At 35.8% G+C, this 27,447-nt stretch overlaps 1 protein-coding gene across 1 annotated transcript in view; it reads left to right on the top strand.

Annotated features, from left to right (window-relative positions):
• Stard13 (StAR related lipid transfer domain containing 13) overlaps nt 1–27,447 on the top strand; it is a 522,899-nt gene that overhangs the window by 145,917 nt on the left and 349,535 nt on the right. Inside the window, exon 2 of the mRNA XM_047552400.1 lies at nt 5,396–5,526. Within this exon, the coding sequence (XP_047408356.1) occupies nt 5,497–5,526 (30 nt within the window). The 5' untranslated portion in view covers nt 5,396–5,496. The remainder of the gene's footprint in view (nt 1–5,395; nt 5,527–27,447) is intronic.

The raw sequence follows: 27,447 nt of genomic DNA, 5'->3' as shown, positions 1-27,447 counted from the left end.
TTCCTGAAATTGAGAAGGATTTGTTTGATGTACAGGGATGCACCATTGTTTGGAGCATAAATATTTACTATCGTTATGTCTTCCTGATTTATGGTTCCCTTAAGCACTATGAAATGTCCTTCTTTATCCCTTCTGACTAACTTTGGCTTGATATCCACTTTATCTGATATAAGGATGGAAACCCCCGCTTTTTTACTGAGTCCATGTGTGTGGTAGGTTTTTTCCCATCCTTTCACCTTTAGTCTGTGGATGTCTTTTTCTATGAGATGAGTCTCTTGCAGGCAGCATATTGTTGGGCCTTTCTTTTTAATCCATTCTGCCAGTCAATGTCTTTTGATTGATGAGTTTAGGCCATTAATGTTTAGGGTTATTATTGAGATATAATTTGTATTCCTAGTCATTTGGCTTATTTTTGGTTTTTAAGTTGGCTTGGTTTCTCCTTTGAGTGGTTTTTCTCTGAGGTAGTTTCTCCCTTTGCTGACCTGCATTGTTGTTTTTCATTTTCTCCTCATGGAATATTTTGTTGAGAACATTCTGTAGTGCAGGCTTTCTATTTGTAAATTCTTTTAACTTTTGTTTATCATGGAAGGATTTTATTTCATTTTCAAATCTGAAGGTTAGTTTTGCTGGGTATAGGATTCTTGGTTGGCAACCATGTTCTTTCAGAGCTTGAAATATGTTGTTCCAGGCCCTTCTAGCTTTTAGAGTCTGGGTTGAGAAGTGGGCTGCTCATCCATATTGGTCTCCCCCTATATGTAATCTGATGCTTTTCTCTCACGGCCTTCAAAATCCTATCTTTATTTTGAATGTTAGGCATTTTCATTCTAATGTGCCTTGGTATGGATCTGTTGTGATTTTGTGCATTTGGTGTTCCGTAAGCCTCTTGTATTTGATTTTCCATTTCATTCTTCAGGCTTGGGAAATTTTCTGATATTATTTCATTGAATAGGTTGTTCATTCCTTTGGTTTGTATCTCTGTGCCTTCCTCAATGCTGATAATTCTTAAATTTTGTCTTTTCATGATGTCCCGTAGTTCTTGGAGATTCTGTTCATGATTTCTTACCATCTTCTCTGTTTGGGCAACTTTATTTTCAAGATTAAATATTTTGTCTTCATTGAGGTTCTGTCTTCCAAGTGGTCTAGTCTTTTGGTGCTTTCCATTGAGTTTTTTATTTGGTTTATTGTTTCCTTCATTTCAAGGATTTCCATTTGGTTTTTTTTTTTTTTTTTTTTTTTTTTTTTGAGAATCTCTGTCTCTTTGTTGAAATGATTTTTTTGCTTCCTGCACTTGCTCTTTCAGCTTATTGGTATTATCATTCATTGCCTGCATTTGCTCTCTTATCTCATTCTTTGCTTCGTGAGTCATCTTAATCATGTATAACCTGAAGTCCTTTTCTGACATTTCTTCTACCATACTGTCATTGGATTCTATTAATATAGAATCTAGATTTGTTTGGATCATTTTCTTCCCTTGTTTTTTCATGTTGTTCACGTATCTTCCCCTCTAACAGTGCAGATCTGGGGTATTGCAAATTTCCCCCTATAGGCTTATAGTGGCCCTATAGGTTTCCAAAACCCGTTCTATAAGGGGAGATCAATATTAGCAGTGCCCAATTCAGACACTATGCAATCCTAGACCAAATAGCCCCTATGAAGACAGTAACAAAATTGTCATAATAAACAGAATGAGTTCAAATATTATCTTCAGTAAAACAAATAGATTTGCAATAAAGTCTGCAGTTTCTAATGGAGGACAAAGAGGATGCAGAGGGATGTAGAATGTGACTGTTAATGGGATAAGAAAAGAATATACAGAAGTTCTAGATAATAGAAAGGGTGAGAGTATAATCAAAAGAAATTGGATGTTAGCATGCAAAACAGGGAGAAAGAGACTCTAAGGCAACAGGTAAACAAAAGGAAAAGAAGGCAAGAAAAGTAAAGAAATAAAAACTTAAAATTTTTTAATAAGGAGAAAAAAGAAAATCTACAGTATAATAGTCATATAGTAAGGAAATCTTACTATATGACTGATGTATGAGAGGTAGCCTGATGTATGAGAGAGGTACCTGAAAATGAGCTTCAAGCCTCCAGCAGGTGTCTCAGGATGGGTTTTGCCCCACCTAAAGATCAGAGCTAAGGCTTCCAGGATTATCCAAGATGGCCACTCTGGCTTCAAAATGTGTTGGCAAATGGGAGCTGTAGCTCAGGGTGTGGATGTGGTCAGCTGGAGGTCCTGGAGGCAGGATGTGGTTGGTCAGGCAGGGGTCCTGGAGGTCTGGTGTGTTTGGTGTGGTTGTGGTATCCTGGAGGCCAGATGCAATCAGTCGGTCTGGGGTCCCGGTGATAGGGCATAGTCAGTTGGTCTAGGGGTCCTGGCGGCAGGGAGCAGTCAGTTGATGTGAGGGCCCCAGAGGCAGGGAGTGATCAGTCAGACTGAGGGATCCTGGAGACAGGGCTCAGTCAGTCCGGCTAGGGGTCCTACGGGGCCTGGCTGTTGTCTCAAAATGGCGCCAGCCATGAGTAATCAAAATTGCAGGTACTGTAACAGAGAACTTCCAGGCAACAGCAGGCAGCTGGTGCTCCACTGGCGGTTGGCGATCAGTTTGCTGACTGTTGTCGGACGATCCAGAGGTGAACCTCGTGCATTGGGTGATGGATAGGTGTAAGGCAGGCGATGGACAGGCCAGAGGCAGGCAAATGGCCCAGCCCATGAATTTTTAAAATACAAATGTTCTGCTTTCCTCTAGAAAACTTACTATCTTGGTCTTCAGTTTCTAAATTAGTGAATTAGTAGGATTCTTCTTTCAAATAAGGAAGTTAAAGAATGGGATGGTATAATTTTGAATTTTATATAAAAATTAAAACATATTAGAAAAGTTGAATTTGTTTTAAATAAAATGCTTGTATTTTCATTTTTCTCCCTCATATTTTGAAAGAAGAGAATGAGTTAAGAATCTGTGCCTTTTCTCTCCAGCCTCAGTCAGTATATAGTGTGCTACTTGATTTTTTGGCATATGTGCATTAAGGTGAATATCTTAGAAATTTTTCCCTATGCTCTCTTTCTGTAAAATTTGGGCATATATTAGGATGATAATTTTACTATTGATTTCTATAATTCATAATTTATTTCCTTTCATGGCTTATTTGCATATAGATGAAAATATTCAATGATGTTTATCACTTCAGTGAAGTCTAATATTCTAGGGTTTATACCTATTCATATCAACCTTAGAAAATGACTGTAAGAATAGCATTTAAAAATTTTTGGTGTTACTTTTTATGTGTGCAAAGGGGCTCTAGGACAAGAATAAATGAAGAAGTGTATGCATAATATAAGAATTTCAAAAATTAAGCAATGGATAAAGACTCAGAAAATAACAAAATTTGAAAAATCAAAGATTAATTTCCATGGAGTTATGAAGTCTGAAGGAAATCTTGTTTAGTTATTTGCATTAAAAAGATATTAAATTAATCCCTTTGAATTATACAATTTAAAAAATCTAGTTTTAGAAGAACCTAAAAATGTAAGAAAAATTTCACTAAGGAACCAAACCTAATACTTTTCTCTGACTGTGTCACTTTTTTCCCAAAGAAGGAACAGTTTTTTTTTTTGTTTTCTGTTTTTTATTTGTTTTCCTTTTGACCACTAGGGCTTGTTACTTGTAATGGTTCTAATACAACACTAAAAAGTGTAACCATTACTGAAAACTCACATCACATGATTCTCAGAGGATCATCCCTGAGGCAGAGAGAATATCTTCATTTTATCTCTTTTACAGATTCATTATTTCTTTATCCATTTACCTGTCATACATTATCATAACAATAGCTATTATTAATTAATCACTTACAATGTGACAAAGTACTTTTAAAAGTGTTTTACACATATAAACCCTTTACAATCCAGGAAATGGGAAGTATTATTCTAGTTTTACAGATAAGGTACAGAGAGGGAAAGTAATTTAATTCAGGATTACCCTGCTAGTTAATGGCAGAACCTAGCTTTGAACCTAACACTAGCTACAGAGTTTGCATACTTAACCATTCTTTTGTCTCTTGGTTTGCTGTTTTAGTTTGTTTCCTGCCACTATAATGGAATTATCTGCAGAGTGGGTAACTTATAAACAAAAGTTTATTTGGCTCATGGTTCTGGGATTTGGAAAGTTCAAAAGCATGGTCCTGACATCTGGTAAAGGCCTTCTAGCTATGTCATCCCATAGGGGAAGATAGAAGAGCAAAAGAGCATGTGTGGGAGACTGACAGGGCAAGAGGGAGCTGTTTTTAAGCCAGTTCACTTCCACAATAAAGGCATTGATTTATTTGTGAAAGCCTAGCTCATCACCTGCTTACCTCTTAAGGTTTCACTTCTTAATATTTTAATAATGGCAATTAAATGTCTACATGAGTTTTGGAGAAGCCCTTCAAACCATAGTGAAAACTGTGAAAATCAACTAAAACTTAGGGAAGAGACAAGCAGAGAAAGTCATGGGAAACAAACAATTACTTTTTTATTTAACAAATATTCATTGAATGGTTGCTCTGTTTCAGACACTGCTAAGTGCTTGTTGGTAAATTAAAGCTTTACTTTTGTAGTGTTTATAATTTAATGTAGTAAATTATTCAATAATAAGAATGCTAGACATAAGTTTTGATAGAAGTACAGGAATACACAGAAATATCTACGACACTTCCCAGAAGCAGTGGTGATTAGGCTGAGATGTAATATGTAAAGAGGATTTATCTTATTCTTGAATCTGTCTAATCAAATGCCTAGGCCCTTCCTACTCAACATTATAATTAGAATAAGGTGGCTGTAATATAAAATATAATATTATTTTACATATCCAAGAGTCTAGTCTGCTAATAAATTTGGATGACTAATAGATGGTATTATATTAAAATTTATGTTGCCAAAATTCAATGGTGGCACAAATTGAACAGCACAAAAACCAATGGAAGAAATGAAAGAAGTTATATTTTATACATTTTTTCATGGCTATAAATGTATATTTTTTCATATACCATAAATGTATACATTTATTTGTTAATTAAGAAATAAACAAATAACAATTACAAATATAAAACTTTGGTATTGCTGTTTTAAAAGTTTTCAAATATACCTATATAGTTTTATATTATACTTTGATAGTTCAAAATTACTTTTAGTTTATAAATAAGTTTTCAGGCTTTACTAGGGCTGATTTCACTAAGGATAAATGTATTTGGAAAATTATTAATCTTTGACATATTCATACATTTTATGCTAATTTCAAAGCTATTGTAATTTTAAAATGTATTTTTATTAATACATCATACATACATTAACTTACTTGAATTATTGCCTAGAAAAAGTTATTTATATTTGAAAAAACTTCTTAAATTTGTTCTTCTATAGGATTCTATAAATCTGGAGATCACTCTTAGAACATCAGAAGGGAAAAACATTATAGAAACAAAACTGAAAACTTCCAGAATCTTGATGGTGTTCCAAACCAAATGTCAACTGGAGCTCGACCAAAAACTAAGGTAAGGAACTTTATTACAGAATACCTGGCAAGAGCTTCATATCCTCTCTCTAAGTGCTGTTTACCAAGGTAAAGTAGAACCTACCACACTCACACATTCTCTACTTTTCTTCTCGTTTTTAAGTTTAAGGTAGACCATTTTTATTACAACATGAGGGAATTTGTAATAAAAATATATGAAGTTGTTAACATTTACAAACATTATGTAGTCATTAACATTTACAAAATAAGAAAAAATTATTTTCGATGTTCAGAGAAAATGATTAGTCCAATGTGATAGGTAGAGCCAGAGTAAGGGACTGTATGCATTTCATTTATAGTGGAAAAATATACTTCAGTTGCAAATTTCCTTGGCTATTATTAGAAAAGACTTCCCATTGAGATGGTCTGCTTCCCATGGTTCAGTTGTCCAGAACACATATTCCAGACATTAATTTTGTTGTACCAAGATAAATAAAACCCAGAGATTTTGTTGTGTTTTTGATATACTAAAAATGAAGAAAAACTTACCAGCCTTCCTTACAGATATTTTGCAACTTTTAATCAGATTAAACCTTTTTCTGAATATTTAAATTTTTTTCATTTTTAAAAAATTGCATCTGAAGGTAGATATTAAGTCTAGACTTAATATATTAAGTATTGAATATATAAAGATGTTTAATAATAATTTGCAAGATTTTATGTAGATGTTTATGATTCCTGATTTATGATGCCCTGGCTACTTTATGACATAAAAGAATAATAATTTTATGAATAAATATAAAGGTGACATTATGCATTGTCCTGACAGGAAACTGGAGGAACTTTTAAAACTTATCTGAAGTGGAATAATTTAACAGATTGCTTACAAAGCCATGGACAAGGTTAAGGGCAACCAGTAATTCCTTAGATGTTTGATAGCCCAGCAGTTCTCCCAGAAGATCTTTGTTCTTCATGGGCAAATGTACCCCCCAACCAAACTAGAGACTAACAGAAGAAATTAAGTGAGCTGCTTCTAACCTTCTGTTCTTCTGGAACTCATATTGACTAAAATCATGGAGAATCAGAGGGAAGGACACTTGGTTGATACAGAGGATTTTTAGGATAGTGAAACTACTCTTAAGAATTATATAGTGAAAAAAAAAAGAATTATATAGTGGTAAATACATGGCATTATACATTTTTCAAAATCCTTTGAACAATAGCAAGAGTGAAGCTTAATGTAAATAATAAACTTTGGATGATTATGATATATCAATGTAGGATTATCAGTTGTAACAAATATACCACTTAGTCGGGGAATGTCATTGGTGGGGGAAGCTATGCATGTGGGAGGTTGGGGAGATTTGGGAAAGCTCTGTACCTTCCTCTCAATATTTTGTGAACCTATAAGGTCTCTAAAAAGTAAAATCTATTTTTCAAATGTTTTTCAAATTAATAGAGCAAAATATAGTACATCCTAACTATTCTCTCTTTTGGTAAAGAATGATAGAAAATATCAAACTTTTGCACTCAACTTCCTTTTTAGATCATTCCTAGCCCAAGAAGAAAATATCTATTACTCATCAAATGATTTTTTTTTAAGATTAACAGTGAAAGTAAAATAGGAGAAAAGCATTATCTTTAGTGTGATGCTATAGTTCATTTCCTGTTGCCTCTTAAGGGAATGTAATTTATTAAAGAGGTATTTGGGACCTCTCTTAGCCACTTTCGTAATAGAACTTTTTAAAAAGTTCCCATTCCTTTTTTTATACAGTAAGCTCTTAATTATTCTTGGACAGATAATTTATTTCCAAATTAGCTCCTTCAGGATACGGACAGGATAAATGTATAAGTTATAATATAAAAACATTGGCAAATATTTAATTTCCTAACCCATTCATAGAATCATAACCTGAGTCTTCAGTCGATTCTTAGTGACATAAGGAATGCAGAAGATACATATATATTCTCAAATATTGATACAGGGATCTATGTAACCTCTGAAAATATTTTTCTGTTTTCTGTTGTCACTACCAACATGTATCATAGGTATTCCTTCTAAGATATTCTTTTGTAAGCAGGCAGCATGTAGGACAGGCAGGGATCCCCTTGGTAGAGGAATTCTTAATTCTATTCTGCCTGTGAATCCTTAGGCAAATGGATAATAGACTCTGAAAGCTTCCCTTGCTGTTTTCCTACTCTACTCTAGGAATACTCTGTAAAAGTCAGCTCACTTTTGGTTCCTCTGAATATGTCATGAACTTAGAGCCTCCTAGATAGAGAAACAGTTCCATTGACTAAATTTCTTTCAAGATAGGAAACAAATATTTCTACACACATTTATGATTTATGGTAGCCTAATGTATGTTCATTTGTGTAACTTATTATCATGGTCATTTTCTCAGGCTAGCCTGCAAATCCCAATTTTATCCATAATGTATCTAATGTATAAAATTCACTGTCCTATAGAGCATGTCTGAAGAATATGTGTTCTTTCCTGAATGTAGCTATGGTTGCCAAACAAAGGACTCTCTGTTCCTACCAAATACTGAGGGCAAGGCCTCTTGTAGCTTTAGACAGTGTTCCCCCAGAGCTAGCACTGCACAGAGAATGGTGTATTAAGGTCTTATTGCTTGTGTCTTATTGCTTACAGTCTTATTATTTATGTTAATTTGCTTCTTATTACTGTAACAAATATCTAAGATAACCAACTTAAAAAGAAGTCAGGTTTATTTTGGAGGTTTCAGTCTGTGGTTGGTTAACCTGCCTTTGTGTAGGCAGTATATCATGCTATGAATGCATGGTGGAGGAAGCCTTCACCTTATAGACAGAAGAGAAAGAAACAGTAGGTTTCTGAGCTCTTAAACCCCTACGAGGGCATGCCTCCCCCCACAATGACTTGAGGATTTTCCACTAGGCTCCTCTCTTAATTGTTCCACTACATCACAATAGAGCCACAAACTGAGGACCAAGCCTTTAACACATGGGCTTTGGGGGGACATTATCCAAACTACAGCATTGCTTATCAAGACTTCAATGTACTTTGAGTACAAATTTTCGAAGTTCAGAACATGGGTTTGTACCCTTGTAGAACTACTCATTTCTATTCATCTTAGATATCAGTCCTATGGACAAAGTAAAGCATGATAGTTGTTGTTGTGGTTTGGATATGAGGTGTCCCTCAAAAGCTCATTTATGAGACCATGCAGGAAGGTTCAGAGGAGAAATGATTGGATTTCGAGACTCTTAACCTAATCAGTTAATTAATCACTGATGGGATTAACTAAGTGGTAATTAGAGGCAGGTGAGGTGTGACTGGAGGAAGTGGTGAACCGGGGGCACGAATATGGGGTATATACTTTGTATCTGGAGAATAGAGGCTCTCTTTGCTTTCTGATCATGATGTGAGTTGGTTCCCTCTACCACACTCTTCCACCATGATGTCCTGCCTCACCTCAAGCTTCGAGGAATGGATCTATTCACACTTACTTCTCCAGTGTCCTCTTTCTCTCCCCTGACTTTTACTTAATGCCACAGCCATATTAAACTACTTTTAGACCCTTAGAGTTTTGTTGACCCTCCTTATATTTACATCGCTTGTTTCTTTCACCTGGAATTCCCTTTCTGTCTTCTTCACGTTAGTTCACTTTACTAGGTTCTCAAGCTCTGCCATAGAAAGTCCCTGTTCTTCTGGTATTTATCACATTAATGCCTTTTGTATGTTTTTGCTTCTCCTTCATAGAACTTGAGGCAATTTGAAGTCCATACTGAGTCATTCATCTTTGAAACCTCAGTGCTAGGCGAAATAGCATGCCCTCATGAAATGCTCAAAAATATACTATGTTCTACGTATTTCAGCTGGCAAAAGTATCTTTCTGCTGTGGAGTATGGACAGAAGTTGCTATTTAGATACATATGAATGTTTTGGCAAGATTTTAACGCTAGAAATGAAGATGGAAATAAATTCACACCACAGAAAGTTAGTGGTTTCAGGATGTCAAGAATTAAATAACTGTCACGGACAAAGACCTCTCTCTAGTAGAAATTCCTAGAAGAATTTCTCATCTAGGACAGACTTATGGTTCTTCCTCACCCCCATCCCATCCCCTGCCTATTTTTTGTCTGAAAGGAGTTGGCAGCATGCTGTCCTTTCCACTGCTACCTTCTTTATTTTCATCTATTATTTCATCTATCCTTTGACTCCTGAGAAATAAGAAAACTGGTCTCAAGAAAGAAATCTCTTCTACAAAATTTCTTAGGGGTTTCACTAGAAATTATAGGAAATATACAATGATGAAAAAAACATTTTACATACTATCCTTCTATCAATACTTTAAATTTTTCCCAAAAGAGTATTGGAGGGAGATAAGACAAGTTAGAACACAGGTCTTGAGCCATGTTTCTTATACTTTGGAAGCCAGCTATGTTCAGTGAATTTCCTGGAATCTAGTTTATAATAATTAAAGGATATCTGTAGACTTTGTAAGAGTTGAGATGAAACAGGCTAGAGATTTGGCAAATGAGTTTTTTTGCTAGAAGAGAGACAGCTACAGAACTGTAGGAGAGGGAAAGCCTCAGGTGGTGATGTTGGGTGAGGACATTCTGACTCTTATTACTTCTTCCTTGCTGTTATTTCTAGAATGACTACCACATGGATCCCTGCCTGAGCTCCTCGTGGGGGGAAGTTCAAAGGATATTTACATGGTCAAAGGAATGAGGAAAAGTGTGTGAAACATATCTTCCCAGTAGCAACTATAAAGGAAGCAGAGTTACTTTGACCACCAGACTAAGAGCAATTCCCAAGGGACTATCTGTACCTATACAATGGCCCAGAAGACATAAGATAGAAACTATTACTGTGTATGTTTATTTTAGTAATATCTTAAAGAATAAAATACTTAATTTACATTGGATTCTATGAGCAAATTGTGATTAACTAATCTAGAATGTTTAGGCACTTCTGTTTGTTACCATAGACTTAGAGAATATTTGCCAGAGCTAGTATGTACTGAGCCATAGCTGTGTAAAACAACATCTGTCTCAGGAACACAGCCCACTTGTGTGGGTGAAAATATGCAGTTGCAAGCCACATGTGGTCACTACATTCTTTAAGCCTTCTTTGTCCTTGAAATCATCCCAGCTACCAACCAAATTTATTCCTCCTCCAAATTAGTAAAAAGTATTTCTAAACATGGCATATCTGAAAAATTCAAGGCTTTCATTCAGTTTGTTTTATAGTCCTTACTAATTACACAAATTTTCTCTGTATCTTGAATGGATAGCATTATTGACTATTGTAATAAATTCTCCACCCTGCAGACTTGTGCAGCACAGGTCTGTGCCAAAAGTTATGTGCCAGATGACATCTGAAAATGACTGGATAACTATGGTGAGAGGGTATTTAGAGAAAATACACAGTAAAGTACTATATACACTTTCAATGCTTTTAAAAACATATTGAATAAGACAGTCTGCAAATATTGATTAAGTGCCTATTCTATGTAGGACTTTGCAAGTACTCCTGCTCTTGTGCCAAGTTATCTGGACATAGAACTTAAAAATATTACTAATGTCATCTCTTATAAGAATATTGGAGAACTAATGACTTCCTCAAATTTCAAGGTTTATCCACTGTTGATTTTCTGTGATAGGAACTTGGAACTGGGAGTAAGAACATTTTAGTTTTCCCTGCCACTTCCTTTTGCCATGATTTTCTCTCAAGTTCAGAGCAATGGAGTCAACTTCCCATGGACTGAGACCTTTGAAACCTTAAACCAAAATAAACTTTTCTTCCTCTAAGTTGTTCTTGTTAGGTATATTGGTCATAGTGATGAAAAGCTGACTAACACAAGGAGTAAGGGAGATTCCTGCTGAACCAACCTAATGGAATTCTTGCTGAAGGCAGGATGGTTATCTCAGACATCCCCTGGTGGATGGAAGAGGAGGGGGAACCCCACCAGATAATGAGGGTGATTAGATATTGAGGGTGGAAGTTTCATTCTCAACTAAGAGTAGGTTCTTGGTAAAATTGGGAAGTGCTAGGAAGTGCTCAGTCAGATAAGTTTGGAAGAAAGTTTAGGAGCCTGACTAAAGTTTGGTTAAGTAGAGAATCTTTGTCAGCATGTTCCATGACCTTAAGAGACCTGTGGGAGATAGGATCCACTGGGATGGCCCAACTCATGGGCAAGATCTGATCAAGTGACAGAAATAGATTTGGTCTGTGAACAATAGAGCAGGGCCCTAGAGACATTAAGCATCTAAGAAAGCCTCCATCAGAGTATATAAGTGACTGTGAATTCTGATGATAAATGTTTGTGTCCTGACATTCTGGTTCCTTAGTAATTGCACAGCTGTTCCTGGAGAGAGTGGGGCACATAAATTAGTGACTGTAGTGATTATGCTACTCACATCTGCTCTGCATCATCTTCTCTACCCTTTCCAAACAGCTGTAGCCAAATATGAAATTTCCTTCCCCACAGTTTAGACCATAGGACCTTAAGTTGTATCCCATCCCATCTCCCACCTCCAGTATCAAAACAAAGATTCTTCAGTCTTCCAAGTTTTCATATCACTGTACTGGAGGACAACCAAGAGGTGGCCCCACTTCAAGGAAGAATACTATGAATTTTCCATGTTGACACAGTGGGTTTTTTTTTTTTTTTTGACCACAAAAAAGTTATGTTGGTGGATTTAAGGAATAGCCACATGTAGATGGCTTTCTAATCCTTTATTTTGAAAGGAGAGTCAAGCAGTAAGTCCCAAGTAGAAGGGCAATTTACTTTAATTAATTCACACTTATGTATAAATTACTGAAAGACCTTAAATGCTCTTGGAAAGTTACATTTTAAATTGATTCTCAGTATACTGAACTAAAGTTTAGTTCAGTGGAAAAACACTTGCTTAGCATGCACTGGACCCTGTGTTTGATCACAAGCAATGCAAAAATAAAATGAAATGAAATAAAATAAAATAGATTCTCTTTTGATTCAAACAAATCTCTGGTGAAGGGTGATCTTGGCAATGTAATGTGGTAAAACAAACAAATCCATTAATGCCCCAGAAATGTTTTAGATGCAGGAGCAGAACAGAGTGTATTATGGTTTGAATATGAAGTAGCTCTCAAAGACTCATGTTGAAGACCTGGGAATTTGGGTAAGTGAGTGGATCATGAGGACTCTGGCCTCCTTCTTAGCTGAATGGACTATTGGGAGGTGGTAGGGGGTGGGACCTAGTTGAAGGGAATGGGTTATTGGGAGCATGGCCTTGAGAAATCTATCTTGTCCCCAACCCCTTTCTTCTCCCCCTCCACTCTGCTTCTCAGCAGCCATGAGGTGAGCATCATTCCTCCATTATACCCTCTTACAGTGATACCCTGCTTTGCCTTAATCCCAAAGCAATGGAGCTGACCATCATAGACTGAAACTTCTAAAGTCATGAAGCAAAATAAATCTTTCCTCCTTTAAGTTGTTTTTCTCAGGTATTTTGTCACAAAGAAAAACTAACTAACATGACTTATTCCCATCTAAGTTTGTGCTCTGTTAAGTTGTTCCTGTTTTCTCATAGCTTTTTCATGCTCCTTCTACTTCTAATTTCACTGTTATTTTGAAGTTTCAAGTCTTTTTTTTTTTTTTTCCAACAAGTTTCAGAATCAGAACTTGAGGATGGGGTAAAAATGCCTACCAGGGAGGAATGATAGGTAGGGAGTACAGAGACAGAACCATGGGTCTCTAAGTGTTCTGGTCATTATGAGTCCTATTTCTAAACATCAGGGGAAGTCAGTGGTTTGTTATAATGTATCTGTGTATGGATTGATTTGTCTGTAAAAATATCAGAAGTAGAAAAATAATGGCAAAGTATAACTGAGAGTAGCTGTTGATGTCAAGCATTTGGAAAACATCCAGCCCCATTGCTCCCTTGGGCTAGACTGATACTGCCTGTGAACTTCCTTCAAGAAAAACACAACCAGTTTCACCATCCATTTTTATAACTCCACATTCTCAGAGGAACCTTTATGTACTCCCTTGAATATCAGGACTAAATTTATTTCACTCCATGAAGAACCATCTTACTAGATATAATTATTCACAAAGCCAATTGTGCCTTCCAAGACAAGTAGGAATATCTGTGAATATTCTTCCTCCATTCTGCCTGCTTTCTTTTAAGTCTCCAGTCATTATTTCAAGAATAAGGAAAGTGATATTTTTATTCCTAATGGAAAAATTTCAGAATCAATATGCTTGCTATGAGCGGCCTCAGGTACTTATATGGGCTAAGAAACTCTTCTTTGGTTAAGGTAGAGATAGGTAATCAAAAGGAATTGGGTTTTAGCTACTTTAATGGTGATATTAATGCCTACTAGAAAAGAAAATAGGCCAAGAGATTCAGGGTCTGATGAAGACCTGAGATTCAGAGTTGAAAGCTACAGGTCAGCACTGCCCTTTGAAGTGATCCACATATTTAGATTTTCTAGTAACCACTTTTAAAAAATGAAAGTTAACAAGTGAAATGAACTAATGTTAATAGCATATTGTATTGAAACCAACATATACAAAGTTATTTCAACACGTAATTAATACAAAATTTTTGATAAGATTATTTTTGAATTCTAAGTCTTCAAAATAGAGTATGTATTTTACATGAAAAGCATATCTAGACTTAAACTAGCCATATTTTAAGTGTTCAATAGCCACATGCCTGGTAGACAGAACAGCTCCAGGGGATAATCCAAGAAAGAACTTCATGATATTGAAAACCATTTATTTATTCTAATAGAACCTAAGTCAGAGAGAGCATTAAGAATCTAATGAGATGTCTTTCTAATTATCATTATTCAATTCATAGTTACTACATGTTTTGTGCCATTGTAGTGGGCAGATAAATTGATCCTTAGTCAAAGAAAAAAGGCTGTCACTTGACCGCTCACTTTTGTATATAATAAAAGCCAAAATAAAAGAAAACAAAAAAATTAAAAAAAAAAAGAATCTAATGAGAGAAAATTAAGAGAATTTCATAACTTTGGACAGAGATTTTCAAGAAATAGATTGATCAAAGATGATTAATGTGAATAGGCAGTATTTGCTGAGTATGATTCAGATGGATATAAGGGAATCAATTTTTACTTTAATTAAAGGATGAACTTGGAATTCATCCGAAATGATTTTTGTTTTCTTAAAGTAAGTAATAAAAACAGTTCTGCTTCTGGAACAGGGTAGAAGTAAAAGTAAAAGCCAAAGAACATGTGTCTAAAAAAAGTTCCAAGAATATATAACACCAAAGGGTAAAGAAGACTCCTGAAACTAATTTTATATATATAAAGTGCTTTGTTAGCTGAACTCATAAACATCCATGGGTCATTGTTATTGGTTAAAGAAAGGGCTGTTTGTGGAGATGAGCTATCAGGGAAAATCCATCATCAGAGAGCACCATTAATTGTCAGAGATGTGCTACTCCTGGTGAGCAACAGAGAATAAGTGGAAGTGAGGGAGGGCTGTCTTTCTGTTGAGGGCAATCAGAGATTTGTTTTATCAAAACTTTTATTGCCTATTTTTTAGAGCCTTCATACCATTACTCTCATTATATATTTAGTGTGAGGGCATATTATGCTCAATAATTAGTTTTTTCTCCCCTCAATGTAGGTTTTCAGTGACTTCATAAAAATGATAAATGGCTCTTCTGCATGCAAGATAGAGATTGGCAGGCAATTCAAAGTTAAGATTTCCCAGTAGAACCATCACTACCAAGGAGATCAAACACTGCCTCACCTCTATTCTGAAAAATGTCAAAATTAGGACAAGATTTTTATGATCCCTCCTCCATACTGCCTAAAAGGCTTTTATACCCTCCCCGCCCCCCCCCCCCCCCTTTTTTTTTCCTTTTTGGTTGTGCATGTGCCAGCAATTTCTGCATTTTCTCAGTTGTATCCACTTTGAATATGCAGTTCTTCACAGATGCTCCTAAAAGCAGTCATTTCAAGGAGCTCTAGGTTTTTCTGAGACCATTGTATATGTAGGAAAAATTATTTTCTTGGGAAATGGTTTAGGAAAACACAAAAACATTTTTACACTAGAAGGCAATTGAACTATTTGACAGCATATCCTGCAAAGCAGTACACTTGGAACCTTTAATAAATAGCCTATTATGAAATATCCCATGTAAGTATAACACTATTAGAGGATTTTCTCACACCTCATCCTGTTTGAATTATACAATGACCTCATCAGGGCATTTGAAAGATTCTACTGTTTTGAAGCCAGAATGTTTAAATGACTTGACCAAGGTCACAGAGCTGGTATTTGACAAAACCAGTGTCTAGTGCTATTGTTTATATGCCATATCGTCGTCCTATATCTTTGAAAGTGTCTACCAGACCACAAACCCTGGAAGTAATGACTATAACTATATGCTGTCTTTATGGCTCTGCTCCCATTTCTTATAACTTCAGATCCTACAATTTCTACCCATCATTCTAGGAGTCTCAGGGTCTTTGTTCCCCCAGGAATCTTGGTGGGAGTGGAGTATGAAAGTTCACATGTATTTGGAACAGTGCATTGTGACAAGCACCATTTTTTAAAGTTTATTTTTAAAAACCATTTTATAATATAATTGGGAATCCATGGTGTCATCTCTTACTGCCCAAGTCATGAACAGTTGAATCCCTCTGAAGATACCAAATCTGCTGCAGTGTTATGCTCTCTCCTTGTCTGGTCCAGTTCCAGGCTGTTTTATTATGCTGCTCAGACTCCAATGCAAAGGTAACCCTTGAGCAGAGAAAATGCCCTTTGCTCCACCCCCACATGCCACTTTCCTTTCTTCCAAAGCTGTTAACACTGCCCTCAACAGAGTCTTTAAGGAAACTGCTCTTTTCACTTTGATTGCTTGTTTTTATAGTCTTCTTTCTCTGAGTAGTACACAAGAGACTGAATTAAAGAAACCAGGTAATAAGTCCCATACTGTTCCCTCCAGTTGCTACATTCCTCCTCAATAACCTATTGAGCTTAAACACAGCTGACCTACCTTTGAATAAGTTATTTCCCTGAATATTCTTAGATCTTTCCCAACAACAGATTCTGCCCATCCTTCCACAGCCCAGACATGTTCATGGTTTAGATAATAAAACCCAAATTGACACAATTCCCCCCAGAAATTGTCCCCATTTTCTTAGTTACCCTTTGTGAACATCTATTGAATCAAAGCCAGATTTTTCTGCCTGAATGTCAAATGACCTTTCCCAACTGTTCATTTAATCTTATTATCTTTCATGCCCCTGCCTCTGTAGGATGTCAGAGAAAACTTGTGTGTAATGAGTGTTTTCCATAAGTATCAATGATATAAATGAGTGAATAACAAATTATGGGTGAAAGATTATAGACTGACTTTTAGATATATTTCTAGGTATTTTTTATTAATGATTAAAATATTTTTTTCTCTTAAACTACAAAGCCGTTATTCATTATCAGTGTCTTACTCATCTTCAGTATTCTCTTCTTAGCAAGTTAACATGAATAAAGATGTTGGCAGTGAATAAGTAAGGTTTTTATTATTAATGAGGAAAACATTAATTAGTACAACACTGAGTTAAGTTATTGAACAAATCAGACCTTAAATGAAACAAATATCCACTCAGAAGCTAAAAATCTTAAGGAAGGTTATAGTAACTTAGATCTCTTCTATAAAATGACATGCAGATACTCACAAATATATAATGCAGCATGAAAAAAATTATACTTTGTGAACATTAGTACAAGTGTTTTTATGTGGTACAAAGCTTAAGAATGAGTCATGAGAATTGTATCTTCAGAGAGGATATAGCCAAGTTAAAAAAAAAAAAATCAACACTCACTTCCTTTTTGGAGAGACTTCAATAAGGAAATGAGATTTCCAACACTCTTGCCTAAAGGAGGAAGGAAGAAGGTAAAGTTGTAGAGGTCAATTAATCCACATACCTCAATCATCTAGATTTGAAACTAATTGATATGTAAATACAAGCATAAAAAAGAGATAAAAATAAATACTTATATGACTGATAAAACTAATTTGATGACCATGCTTTGGGCCCAAAATTGCCTTCTTGTTTTCCCCTGACTTTTATCCTTAATAGAATTTTCTTGTCCCAAGTGTATCAGCTGGATATATTCAGGCCTCTGTGAAAGAGTCAGGAGCTGGTGAAGGGTTACCATGCAATTTTCAAAGGAAAAATACAGAGAAAGTGAGCCTCATATGTCTAGCTTCCATCCCCAATTGGAAAAGTCAATAATCAGCAAACGTTCTGAAAAGGGCCAGGTAGAAAATAACTTAGGCTTTGAGACCATGTGTTCTTTGTTTCAACTACTCAACTTTGTGCTGGTTGCACGGGAGCAGATGTAGACAATATGTAAACAAAGTGAGTACAGCTGTTGTATTATTTTGGTAAGGCTGCCTTAACAAAAAACCTCATACTGGGTGGCTTAAACAATAGAAATTTATTATCTCACAACTCTGGAGACTAGAAGTCTAAGATCAAGGTGCGGGCAGGGTTGGTTTCTTCTGAGGATTGCAAGGGAAATCTGTTCCTGGCCTCTCTTAGCTTCTGGTGGTTTGCTGGCGATCTTAGGAATTGCTTGACTTGTAGAAACAAAATTCTGATCTCAGTCTTCATTTTCACATGACATTCTTCTTGTGTGTGTTTCTCTGTTTAATGTCCTTTTTATAAGAACAACAGTCATATTGGATTAGGAATTCACTTTAGCCCAGCATAATCAATATTAACCAATTACATATATAAAATAATCTTTTGCAGATTAAGTCCACATTTTTAAGTACTGGGGATTAAGATTTCAATATATGAATTTGGGGGAGGCACAATTCAACCCATAAGAACTGAGTTCCAATAAAACATTATATATACACATGAAATGTTGAATTCCATTAAAATGGCCTTCAACTGTTAATGCCTGTTATAACAAATCCTTTTGTTTTTTCCCACAATTATGTAGACCATACGAAAATAAGCCCCCACAGTTTACCAACTTCTGAGTTAAGTCACTCTTCCTCCAGAGGGAGGACTATGTGAGGCAGGGAAGGAAACCAAAAGTGTTTCTTCAATTCTTACTCCCTGGGGGTTGAGTGGGAATAGAAGTATGAGGACTGGTATAACAAATGCCTCATATCACATAGTCCAAAGAACCCTGGCCAACTGGGAGTCAGAATGGGAAGCATTATCCAGGATTTCCCATTGGGGATGAGATGGTCCAAGGTCAGAGATGACAGTGGAATAGGAAAAAATAAAAATCAGCTAAACAAGAAAGTTTAGAAAGTGTAACTTCCAGTCTTCATTTTAGGCCATTTAAAAACCACAGTACACCTTAGAAGTAATTGATCAGCCAGGTCAAAGTAATTTAGGAAGAGGAGGAACAGAAGTAAATCCATAAGTAGGAACCTTGAGGAGAGGATAATGCAAAAATCCAGACTGATGTTACAAGAACCTGGACTGAAGCTATAGTTAAGAGGGAATTAAAAAAATCTTAAAAAAAAAAATCTTTCTCTGCTCTAAGTTCTCTGACACTTCTCTAAAATGCTTATTTCTGAAAGTCCTTGGTTATGAGTTCTTACACTACTTATTATTCCCATCTTGTAGGTAATGCAATTAAGACTTTGATTTTCATAGTAAGATTTTGCTCACACATAGGGTGTTTAGTGCAGAAATATATATATATATATATATATATATATATATATATATATATATATATAAAATTTTAGTCAGCAACATGCCTTAGGCTCTTAATTTCCTGTGATCGTTTTCATTCTTTAGATTCCAGTGGTTTGCTGTGTAATTTTTACTGCAAGGCTTTATAAATCAAATGATTATTGTGAGGGGTGGTCTTGAGGGACATACCAGCCTCGTCATCCCTTCCTGTAGAACACACTTCCAAAATCTGCTCAAATATCAAACTACATGACTAAAAACAGCCCATGTGTACTTCATTATTTCAAACCCTCCTTCTGAATTGCCTCCAAGAATTTACAATTTAATAAGGGTCTCTGATTTTTAATTAAAGGGCAGTTTTTGCAATAAAAGCCACAGAGAGAACATTTCTGCATTTTTTGTGAAGCTTCTGCTGAAGATTTTGATCCTATTATTTGATGCTAGTGCATGAAGCACTATGTAATAAGTTATTGTTAGATTTTAGTGTTAGAAACAGAGAGTCTCCTCTGATGAAGTATTTCCTCTAAGATAACCATACGCACAGAACTCTTCAATATCCATTTTGTTTTACCATTTCAGAAGGTCAGAGATAAATTTTGTACTTTAGTTGAGAGACTCAACCCAGGTTTTCAGTTTCAGTTTTCTCCTCTCTCACTTTATTCTTCGGATCCTTTTATTTTTAACATGCTTTCATGGTTTTATTAGAGTGCTTTTTATTGCAAAGAGACACAAAACATTTTTGAGCATAGGTAGACTATAAATCAGCATTAATAAATGATTGGCTTTTATCACTATGTCCATGGGGATTATCCTCTAATATGGAACTTTGTGACCTTGGTTACCTATTAATGCTATCTTAGGTTACAGTTAATTTTTTTTTCCTACACAGGTTCCTTAATCAATGGTTTCTGTCTTGAAATGCTGTATTTGTTAAAGAAACAAACACATATTGGACTGCAGAAATACACAAGTTTGTAAAAGAAACTGTTTTTAGGAAGCAGTTTAATTATCTCTTTGAAAGAATTAAAATTAAATATAAAGCACTTTAGCTATAATGTTCCTTAGGATTCATTTGCTTGAAAGTGACAGAAGCCCAACTCAGTATCATTTAGGAACAAAAAGATATATATTGATTTGAAAAATTTGGGAAGCTTTACCTATAACTAGGAGCTCAAATAAGACCCTTTTGCTCATCACCCTGCTTTACTAAACTATTTATTGACTTCATTGGAATCAGGTTTTCTCTACAATATTCAAAAGTGACTAGCAGTAGTTCTGGGTTTCTAGTGTACCACTAACTGACATTTGAGGGGGTGGTGTGGGGAGGAGGAGTCTGTTTGAAGGCCATTTGTCAACAACTCCAAGGAAAACTTTTATGGCCTGTCTTTGGTCATGTGACCTTCCTTGGACTTAACTGTGACTGAAGAATTCCAGTGAGTACTTAATTAGCCAGGGCCCCATGACATGCCTATTCCTAGAGACAGGATATGTGATCTGCCCCACCCAAATTACTTGAACTCAGACAGGAGAGTTCCTAAAGAAACCTGGGATGAAGAAAGCACAGGTTAACTACATCTTTGTGTTTCCATAACATGGATGCCTAGCATCCATTTTTATACCCATTTATAAAAATTCCCTAAATGGTTCTTGCTAATATAATGTAAATACACCTCTACAAGGAAAACTGCCCTACCTCCACCCTTAAGGGAGACAGGACTCATCCAGGTACTGCTTTCCACTTTAATTCCAGACTCTCTAAGTTAAGGCATTTTTCTTGGTTAGGTCTAAATGTATCTCCTCATGCCTTGGCTAAATGATACATTTAACACTGCCAATTCATGGTGGTAGAGAGAGAGAATACTTGCTGCAATAAAATTTCCATTTGGGAAAGGATAAGAGGGCAACCACTAAATAGTGATCTCAAAATTTATAGCAATTGTCTCATGCTACTGGGCAAAGAAAAGCAAGGACTCTCTGACTTGGCAGTGGAGGGAGTTGTTTGTTCAAGAATCTGACTTGCCCTTCATTGTCCTACATGGTGACCGACAGATAAACTTGAAGAGGTTTTCATTCAGACAGCTCTAACATTTCAGTTCCTATTTCCTGTAGATATAGATTTGGAGCCTGGAATTTGCCTTGTAAGTTGAGCATTTTCAGTTGTGTTTGGTAAGCCTTGGCATTTCTCTGGCAATGCCACTGCCTTTCCTGATGGACCTGGCTGCTATTTGTTGGTCTGTTGATTTCTTAGATACCCCCCAAAATGGTACCCAGAGCTCTTGGACAGTCACTAGTTTCAGTTCTCACTGATTCTCCTTCTTAGTAATCAGCCTTTATTCTCTGCCCTGCCCCCCAGCAATATGGACCTGGAACTGGGAAACTAGGCTGCAGTCATGCAGATCCTAACCATTTGTGGTGGTGGAAATTTCTGGGAATGGGGTATTGTGGAAGAGTTTTAATTATCCTCTTTGTTAGGAAATGTATGGATAGCAACAAGTATTTGCAAGTGATCCTTTGGTTCTTTGGTTCACAAAGATACCAATTTCTTTCCTCATTCTGCTTCCTTCCTGTACTAACTTCAGCAATGGCAGAGACTAACACATCTACCATGTCAAGGGCACATGGTTATTGGCTCTTCGCCATTTGGAGTTCCAGGTGAAGGCAAAAAGGATGACTCTGAGCAAGGACTTAATCTCATTTCCTCTCTGCTTCCAGAACTGCCAGATTAGTTTGGGGAATATCCTTTTTTTTGGTACACTCTGGTTGAAGTTTAAAAGTAGCCAAAACCCTCCAAGATATTTTTTCCTGATTCCCTAAAATTCTATACTTGATATTTATATGATTTGAGTTCTGAGACACATTAAGCATCTCCCAATGGACTTATTTTCTGTCAAGTAATAGGTTTTGCCTTTTTTCCTAGCCTTGAATGGGGGAATTCTCCACCGCACTTCAGCTCAGCCAATATCACATTTTAAGATCTGTTGTTATAATGCTCTACTTTTGGGTATCAAATACTTTATTAGTTAGAGTTTGGTACACATTCCTATAATGCATACCAAAAACTTAAATAGAAGGAATTTATTGGCTTCCACAATTAAGTCAAAAATATAGTTGTCTTCAAGCACATTTATAAAAGTTCAGTGATGAGACCAGGGCAAAAGACAGGTAGCTTATTATCAAAGAAAATAAAATGGATAGATAACACTTCCCATCACCCTGTTGCTAACAGCCTCCAGGGGAGGGGAAGGATTGCACTTTCACCCCTGTGGCTCTCTTCCTGCCTTTTGATCACTTTGGTCACATATGCATGAGAAGAAAGGAAACCTAAAATTTATAAAGGGACAGGACACCCCCACTCCTTTGGGCATACCAGCTCTGAACCCCCACTCTCTGGAGGAATCTCTCTCTCTCTCTCTCTTCCCACTGCCCTCTGTTCTGTTTCTTAAATAAAATTTACTTTTTGCTTTTGCCTCAGTGTTTCTCAGGTGATTCATCTTCAACACCTGGGAAACAAGGACCTGATTCTGATTTTCAAGACCGGTTTCAGTGTGATCAGGACACCTTTTCCCATCATCTCTACTGTTTTGGCCACAGTCTAATAGTTTTACTACTTGTAAGCAAACATTCAAAAAACAACTCTAAGCTTACATAATTCTCAGTGTTATCAACACAACCAAAATTGTAAATGCAAATACAGGTTGAGCATCCTCAATCCAAAATAAAAAATCCTAAATGCTCTAAAATCCAAAATTTTCTTAGAGCTGACATGATGCCATAAATGGAAAGTTCTACACTTAATCTCATGTATTAGATCACAATTAAAACACACACGTGCATTAACAAGATTCTATAAAATTACCTTCAGGATCTGTGTAACATTAATGAATTTTGTGTTTAGGTTTGGGTCCTAACCCAAGATATCTCATTACATGTATGCAAATATTCCAAAATCCAAAAATATCCAAAATCTGAAATACATCTGGTCCCAAGTATTTCAGGTAAGGGATAACTTAACCTGTATTCCTTTGTTGACCTGATGGGGTTGTTGGTACATCCCCAAGGGAACACAGTACTCTATTTAGTAAAGTTTGTAGCACATGTCAACCTGGAAACGGGGAGTAGGATCAGACACTTAGACTGAGAATGGAAGGAGAGTGGTTTCCCTGAAGAGATGCTAAATCAAAATGCTAATGTCCCCTGCATTGGGTAAGTCACTTTATATAAAAGGGGAAGATTGATTCCTAAACAAAATTCAGTCTTAATTATATACCACCATATGATTTTTAACATATTTTATAGCATAGCAATTCTTTTTTTATTATTTTGATTCATTGTACACAAATGGGGTACAACTTTCATTTCTCTCGTTGTACACAAAGTAGTCACACCATTTGCGTAATCATACATGTACATAGGGTAATGATGTTTGTCTCATTCTATTATTTTTTTCTTCCCCCCACCCACTCCCCACCCCTCATTTTCCTCAATACAATCCATCCTTCCTCCATTCTTGCCTCCCCGCTACCCGCCGTTATGTATCATCAGAGAAAGCATAGTGATTCTTAAACACTGTGGTCCCAGGATCCCTTTAACTTTTGAAAGTTATAAAGGATCCCAAAGAGGTATTGTTTGTATATGTTATAGCTGTTGATGATACTTATATTAGACATTAAAACAAAATTTAAAATTATACTCTTTAACTTCATTTAAACACAATAATAATGAAACTACTACATATTAACATAATTAGAATATTTCAGTGAAATAATTGAAAAAAAATTTAGTAATAAAATTTTACATTCTTTTAAACAGATTGCTACTTTCTTTTGCATTTTTGCAAATCTCTTTACTGTCTAACTTAATTAGCACCTGAATTTTCTTATCTAATTCTGCTTCAATTTATTGCATTGTTGTTGTTATTTTGAAAAATATTTTAAATTGCAGATGGACACAATACCTTTATTTTATTTATTTATTTTTATATGTCACTGAGGATTGAACCCAGTGCCTCACACATGCTAGGCAAGTGCTCTACCACTGAGCTACAACCACAGCCATGCAGTGTTGTTTTGGTGAAAGAAAATCTGGCCTCACAGTTACATAGTTGAGAAAGGAAAAGCATTTTAATAGTCCCTTTAGTAGTTTTTTGTATTCATTTCTTACACTACATCAAAATCAACAAATAATAATTTCTTCATATATAGAATCTGAAACCATATTGATGAACTTTTCATCTTCTATTACATTAAAATCCATTTATACAATGTGTTCTTTGAAAGTATTTTTTTTATTATTATTATTGTATATAAATGGGATACATGTTGTTTCTCTATTTGTACATGGAGTCAAGGGATACCATTTGTGTAATCATACGTTTACATAGGGCAATGATGTTTGATTCAGTATTTTTTTTCCCTTCCCCCCTCCCCTCCCACCCCTCTTTTCCCTCTATACAGTCCTTCTTTCCTTCATTCTTACCACACTCCTTATCCCTAACCCTAAACCTAACCCTAAACCTAATGCTAACCCTTCCCACCCCCCATTATATGTCCTCATCCGCTTATCAGCGAGATCATTTGTCCTTTAGTTTTTTGAGATTGGTTTATCTCACTTAGCATGATATTCTCCAATTTCATCCATTTGCCTGCAAATGCCATAATTTTATCATTCTTCATTGCGGAGTAATATTCCATTGTATATATATGCCACAGTTTCTTTATCCATTCATCAACTGAAGGGCATCTAGGTTGGTTCCACAATCTGGCTATGGTGAATTGAGCAGCAATGAACATTGATGTGGCTGTATCTCTGTAGTATGCTGATTTTAAGTCCTTTGGGTATAGGCCAAGGAGTGGGATAGCTGGGTCAAATGGTGTTAGTATCTTTTTTTTGCATGCATAATTTTATAGCATCTCACCTGGGTTATTTGGAAAATGTTGTTTCACTGAATTACGCAGATCTTCCAAATATTAACATGTTTCATTAGATGATGTAAAAAAAAATCGCTTTAACTTATATAATCACTGTTCTCAGGAAAGTCTCCAATATTTGGAAGCTGTCAAACTCATTGTGGTGGATACAAGTTTTCTAAAAGTCTAACTTTCACTTGAAAACTGAAATTTTATAACTGGCAATAAATATTGTCTTTTACTTTGAGTGACCAGCTCACTTTGTTCATTTTTGAGAAAATATCTGCCAAACACCCAAAGCTGAATCAGTATAGTTTGTCTGTCAGTTGTTCATTTATGTAAAAATGGTCTCCTATGACATAAGCATCTGGTCTAACTTGCAACCCAATCACACATGCTTTATACTTCAAGCACTTTCCTATGTAATAACAGTGCTTTATGCTTACTTCCTATGTTGTCACACAGAAATATTAAAAATAGGTACACTCAAGTGTTGAGATTTAAGAAAATGATTTTTTACTCCTTCATCACCAAAGACATTCTTAAATGAAGTTTGTGTTTTGTGTTTCCCCTGCAAGTTCATGGCAGCGGAGGATACAGCTATGGGTACAGTTTGGCACCATACCAGCAGTTTTTTTGTGTCATCAATAAGATATCAACATAGTGAACAAAGGCAAATAACATCTCAGTATTTTAAAGAAAATAATTTTGACCATACAACCCCTCTGAAAGATTCTTAGAGACCCACAAAGTTATGAAGACCACACTTTGAACCACAGTCATATTTCCTAAGAGTGGAACTAAAGCTAATTTTTTAGGACTTACCATAAAAAGACCCAGGCATATAAGCTACTACTTTGACTTGTCTGCTGATTTTTTAAAAAAAATTTTATTTGTTCTTTTTGGTTATACATGATTGTAGAAATATTTTGACATGTACTTGCATGGGATATTACTTCCCATTCTTGTGGTTGTACATGATGTGGAGTTACACAGGTAGTGTATTCATACATGAACATAGGAAAGTTATGTCCAATTATTTTACTGTCTTTCTTGTCCACTGATTCTTAATCAGTCATTTTTTATTATTAAAATCTTTTTTATTTTTACAGACTGCATTTTGATTCATTGTACACAAGTGGGGTACAACTTTTCATTTCTATGATTGTACACATTGTAGATTCACACCATTCATGTAATCATACATATACATAAGGTAATACTGTTTCATTCTACTATCTTCCTCCATCCCCTCCCACCCCATTCTCCTCTACACCTCCCAAAATTTCTTCATTCTTCTCTTCCCCCCCATCACTCCCCCTCATTATATATTGTCATGCACTTATCAGAGAAAACATTCAACCTTTGTTTTTTGGGGCTTGGGCTATTTCACTTAGCATATTTTCCAACTTCATCCATTTACCAGCAAATGCCATAATTTTATTGTTCTTTATGGCTGAGTAATATACCATTGTGTATATATACCACAGTTTCTTTAGCTATTCGTCAATTGAAGGACATCTAGGTTGGTTCCACAATCTAGCTATTGTGAATTGAGCTGCTATGAAAATTGATGTGGCTGCATCACTGTAGTATGCTGATTTTAAGTCATTTGGGTATAAACAGAAGAGTGGGATAGCTGGGTCAAATGGTGGGTCCATTCCAAACTTTCTGAGGAATCTCCATACTGCTTTCCGGAGTGGCTGCACCAATTTGCAACTCCACCAGCAATGTATGAGTGTGCCTTTTCCCCCACATCCATGCCAACACTTATTATTGCTTGTGCTCTTGATAATAGCCATTCTAATTGGAGTTCGATGAAATCTTAGGGTGGTATTAATTTGCAGTTTTTCTACTTACTAGGGATGATGAGCAATTTTTCATATATTTATTGATCACCTGTATATCTTCTGTGAAGTGTCTGCCCATTTCCTTAACCCATTTATTGATTGGGTTCTTTGTATTTGGGGTGTAAAGTTTTTTAAGTTCTTTATTAATTTGGAGATGAGTGCTCTGTCTGAAGTGTGTGTGGAAAAGATTTTCTCCCACTCTGTAGGCTCTCTTTTCACATTATTGATTTTTCCTGTGCTGAGAAAAAACTTTTTAGTTTGAATCTATCCTGTTTATTGATTCTTGCTTTTATTTCTTGCGCTATGGGGGTCTTGTTAAGGAAGTCTGGTCTTAAGCCAACGTGATGGAGATTCGGACCTACTTTTTCTTCTATTTGGTGAAGGGTCTCAGGTCTAATTCCTAGATCCTTGATCCATTTTGAGTTGAGTTTTGTACAGGGTGAGAGGGGATTAATTTCGTTTTACTGCATATGGATTTCCAGTTTTGCCAGCACCATTTGTTGAAGAGACTGTCTTTTCTG

Source organism: Sciurus carolinensis, chromosome 5 (genome assembly GCF_902686445.1).
Source record: "Sciurus carolinensis chromosome 5, mSciCar1.2, whole genome shotgun sequence".
Taxonomy (NCBI): Eukaryota; Metazoa; Chordata; class Mammalia; order Rodentia; family Sciuridae; genus Sciurus; species Sciurus carolinensis.
This window is presented reverse-complemented; position numbering and strand designations above follow the sequence as displayed.